Raw genomic sequence first — 4,779 nt, forward strand, 5'->3', positions numbered from 1 at the left:
CTTCATCATAGTGCATGGGCAAGGCTTCTTGTCATACTTCACGGCCACCCCTCTCCAATACCACATCCTACCACTCATTCACCCTACACTAAAAAAGGTGAGCATCTTCTCCCCCGATGGAAAGGGCGCGAACATGGGTACCCCCCAACACTAAATGCAAATGATGAAGAAAGTTGTCAACACTTTCTTGTGTACAGAAACATTAATTCCACCTCAATGGTGGCATGTTATTCACCCTACACTAAAAAAGGTGAGCATCTTCTCCCCCAATGGAAAGGGCGTGAACATGGGTACCCCCCAACACTAAATGCAAATGATGAAGAAAGTTGTCAACACTTTCTTGTGTACAGAAACATTAATTCCACCTCAAAGGTGGCATGTTGCAGCCATGGCCAAACTAGGTAATGGTTAACAAACAAAAGAATTTACAGTTAATGAAGCTTCTCTTCCGCAAACAATCTTACATTGTTGATCAAAATATGGATCATTGATACATTGTTGAACAAGTAGAAGACAAATATTAAAGGGAAGGATCAGCCTATGTACATACCTATGTAGGGTATCAAATATTGGTGAGAGAGAGAGAGAGTTGTGAGTTTAGTGGTATATGTGGAGTAAGAAGGGGGAGGTATCCAAACTGATTTTTGACCATTTACTTTACCTGGGATATTACTTTGTTAGAAGACAACTTGAAAGGATATAAAAGATTTGAAGTGATTGAAACCTCTTCCCATGCAGTCATTATCCACAAAGAACACCCAAGTACAGAATACTACTTTATCCAACTAAAACTGGCTCTCTAAACTTCAATTGACATTCAACAGTAAAATTATCTTCTAACTTAAAAGCTGATCAAAATCTACAACTGACTTAACAAGCAGAACAAAAAACAGCTACTTGTAGCACCAACATACCTTAGTGAGAACAGGAGATTTATTTAAGCATTACTCTTGATTTTGATGAAAGTAGAGATGTTGCACCAAACCAGAACATTCTACTCTGATCCCTGAGATGAGCAATATTGGAATAGACTTCCTCAGTCTTCTCTGCTAGCTCACTGTGACTAGCTTTACCAGCTTTACAGATGTACAGTGTCCTTGTAAAATGTGAAAGCAACTGCTGATTGATCAACTATTAGCAGTTTATGTGGTGCTAATAGTCATGTGTTATCAAAGAGCATAAGTGAGTATAACAAAGAGCATTAAGTCGACTTTCTAACTTAGTATACAAAGACAAATCAAGCAATTATCCCACAGGAAACTGCAGGGAAGTCAAAAAAACTTTGAAACTAAGAATAAACGTAAGTCGACTTGAATGCCAACATTGAGGGACGCTGATATTACTTAATGCAGGTGAGCAATACAAGTTCCTCTAAATTTTTATCTAGTTTAATTTGCTAGCTAGTCACGTTCATCCATTCCCTTATTGATACAAAGATAGTTACAAGTTCACTTGAATTCAGACAACAAGAGACCATAATTTTATGGCAGGTGAAGAAAACGAGTTCCCCTGAATTTTACCTTGTTTAATTTGCTAACGTATCAAATGTTTCAGGCTCATACATGCCCTTAATGATACAAAGTTAGTTTCAAAGAGAATACATCATGAAGTGATTCCATTTGCTTCTTTACCAGAATTCTCTCTCCATACTGCATAAACTTCATCTGTTCTAAAACGCTGGGTGAATGTCGCTTCGTGCATTGGTGTGGAGAGGCCATGAGCATAAGATAACAGGCCAGCATAAGCAATCATGGCACCATTATCAACACAATACCGATCATCAGTGGCATACAGCGTCCCACCTCGTTCACTGCACATAATTTTCATCATTTCTTGAAGCCTTAGGTTACAGCCAACACCACCAACAATCAACACATCCTTCTTATTACAATGAGCCATTGCTCGTTCAGTTATTTCCACGAGCATTGCAAACACGGTCTCCTGCACAGAACATGTACTGTCAGAAACACGACACATTCTTGCATATAAAGAAGTATCAAAACGCACATATGTTCAATTAAGAAACTAACTCTATTCAAGACCTACAAGTCCACACCTGTAAAGAAAAACAGAGATCTGCTCCAGTGCATTCATTCTTTGCCAGCAGTTGGGTAGCAGCATCCTCAATATAGCTGAGTATCCCACTGAATGATACATCCATGCCTTTGACAACATAGGGCAGCTCAATAAACTTGCTACCTTTCTTTGCTAGCTGATCACCTTAAACAGCAGACATGCCAACAATCAAGATAAGATCATCTTAACTTAACGCAATCTCATTCATTTTCCAAAGACAGCAGCAAGCCCTTACACATCCATCGAGACACACATAATTCCAAATAAGATGACCAGTTCACCTATTAAGAAAATCTACTAGAAAATGCCGGCTTCAATATGAGAGGTTAAAAGAAATATTTTGCTTTGCGAGGAAGTACTGTGGCGTTATCCATTACTAGAGTTATTGTTTTTGAATCTGTGCAGTTATTATTGATTCTCCTATATTTTTCAATTCCATAAAGTTGCTTTTATTTTCAATCAATCCCTTGTCACTTCATAGTTTTCACAATCATATCAGCTATGGATAATGCACAACATCAAGAGATTCATCTATTACAATGCTAACGTTACTGATAAAGCATTCAACACGGTCAATCTATCTAATTAATCAAAACGGGTTATTACAATCTTTATTTTCATACAATACTTTTATGATTTTTCCATCTGCTTCATATATCTCTTACTCAAGATGCCTTCAGAAATCTGTGTTATACCTACATACATCTCAATGCTTAGGATAGGTGCCATAGAAGCTTTGAAAAAAATTGCACCTGTAACATTTTAGCCTCATGTGTATGTGTATAGAGAGAGAGAGAGAGAGAGAGAGAAATACACAGCAACCCAGTCTCACAGCTGCATACAGTAAACAGGCAAGCTATGTCTCTCTATCTCAAAACATTTCAACAAAGTGGAAAACGAAATAAAGACTCTCCTCTTCCTTGAAAACTAGCATTTGGTTGTCAAAATATTCCCTGGGGAAAAGCTTTTAATTCTCCATGTACTCCCCTCTAAATCTATACATTTTCTACACCAATCAAATCCTAACCTTAAATTCTACGCATATGCATCATATAAGAGAAAAAGTCTTCTTCGTCTTTGCCAAAACCTTTACCATCTCTTCTAGCATTAAAGGAAACTATTGAATTTCAATTAATATTGGTCACCATGAAACGTCCAATGATACCTTCTGCACACCATTATCTTATATTTATAGCATTTTTATCTCTTACCTTTATATTTCCTTAATCCCATTTAGTGTCATTACTACATCTATTATTATAAATGGTTCAAACCAAACTCTCAGTAATTAAGCTTTCATGATGCAAACACTAGGCCAGAAAATTCAGCAAAGCACTATGATTGGTAGTACCAACTCTCAGTCCTAGGACCTTCAGGTTAATTAACCATTTCCTATTATCTATAAGATGCACAGCCTTCACAACTCTATATAAGAAATTTCTGGGTTCAAAATGCTTAGATAACTTAAAAGGGCATGTCTTCAGAGAAGTTTCAAGCAGGTTGCTTTTCTCAGCTTTTATTGTTTTCTCAGCTCCTTCTCCATTGGCCACCTTTAAGGTATGTACAAAGGGAATCTGTATTTGTCATCCACCCACCTTGATCAAATGGTGGAGAAAGAAAGAAAGAAAGATATATTAACGTCTTCTAAGGCCAAAATTGGCCCATGAGACAAATGGTTTACAACAAAAAACGGGATATTTACCCATTCATCGAAAGTAAAAAATAAAAATAAAAATGGAGTTTTAAGCTAAATAGAGAAATAGCTCAAACTCATGTGAATGAAATAAGGTTGAATATATAAGACTTTCACTGTGGATGATACATGGGTTCTCACATAAAGAATGGTCATTTTCCTTTTAATGAAGTAAAACCCACACCTTGACGACGCCCAGTGATGAAAGTGGCATCATACCTGTTACAAATCATAAATAACAAACATGCCTTGTCGATCATTGAGTATAGTGCTCTACCTCGATCCATGAACGAACATTATTATATGCACGCTCCACTAGAATAGATGTCGTGGAAAAGTGGCTACTCTGAGAATCTTGTAAGGAGAGAGTCATACCTGCTCAATGTTGTAGCCAGGGCTAGGGTCATTGGAGATCTTAAGGACGCGAGCAAAGCGGTCCAGGCAGTTGCCGACGGCGATATCAATGGTCTCACCGAAGATGCGGTACTTGCCCTCGCTGTAGGCAATAACCTGGGTGTTCCCACCGCTGACATAGAGCACTACAGGATCGACAGCAGCGGTGACAACACGTCCCATCTCGATATGGGCCACGCAGTGGTTGACGGCCACGATGGGCTTCTTCCAGAGCAAGGAGAGAATGCGGGTGACCACGGCGCCGGCCTGGAGGGGGGCGCCCATGCCAGGGCCTTTGGTGTAGCAGAGGCAATCTATGTCAGCGGGGGAGAGGCCGCCCGCCTCTTCCAGGGCGGCGTGAATGAGGGGCAGGATATGCTGCTGGTGATGAATGGCGGTCTCGCGAGGCAGGAAGCCTTGGCCAGGGGGAGTGATGAAGGTGTGGCGCGGATTGGCCAGGATGCTCCCGTCCAAGCCAACGATTCCCACCCCGATCTTGTTGGCCGACCCCTCGATCCCTAGACCGATCATCCTTCTTAACCCCTGCTCTGCTCTTCCCTGCTCTTCTCTTCTCTTACCTGCTCTTCCCTGCTCTGCTCTGCTCTGTTCTGCTCTTC

The 4,779-nt window shown here is 40.1% G+C and overlaps 1 protein-coding gene across 1 annotated transcript; it reads right to left on the reverse strand.

Moving 5' to 3' along the window:
* Positions 1-1,493: 1,493 nt before the first annotated feature.
* Positions 1,494-4,779, reverse strand: LOC147868034 (Actin-like ATPase superfamily protein). Its single transcript, XM_087315962.1, has 3 exons — positions 4,145-4,779; positions 2,057-2,212; positions 1,494-1,941 (listed from the first exon to the last, which is right to left on the reverse strand). Exons 1-3 carry the CDS (start codon positions 4,691-4,693, stop codon positions 1,603-1,605), a joined length of 1,044 nt encoding a protein of 347 aa, XP_087172088.1. The 5' UTR covers positions 4,694-4,779; the 3' UTR covers positions 1,494-1,602.

Source organism: Azolla caroliniana, unplaced genomic scaffold (genome assembly GCF_043228905.1).
Source record: "Azolla caroliniana isolate FFs.n. ecotype wild unplaced genomic scaffold, voAzoCaro1.0.p SCAF_2, whole genome shotgun sequence".
Lineage (NCBI taxonomy): Eukaryota > Viridiplantae > Streptophyta > Polypodiopsida > Salviniales > Salviniaceae > Azolla > Azolla caroliniana.

What these genes read in the sequence shown, in the direction of transcription:
- LOC147868034 (XM_087315962.1), bottom strand. Translation starts at nt 4,693, where the DNA reads ATGATCGGTCTAGGGATCGAGGGGTCGGCCAACAAGATCGGGGTGGGA. An exon ending in CTGGCTACAACATTGAGCAG is followed by an intron (nt 2,213 to 4,144) that starts GTATGACTCTCT and finishes TAAGGTGATCAG; the next exon opens with CTAGCAAAGAAAGGTAGCAA. An exon ending in ATCTCTGTTTTTCTTTACAG is followed by an intron (nt 1,942 to 2,056) that starts GTGTGGACTTGT and finishes TGTTCTGTGCAG; the next exon opens with GAGACCGTGTTTGCAATGCT.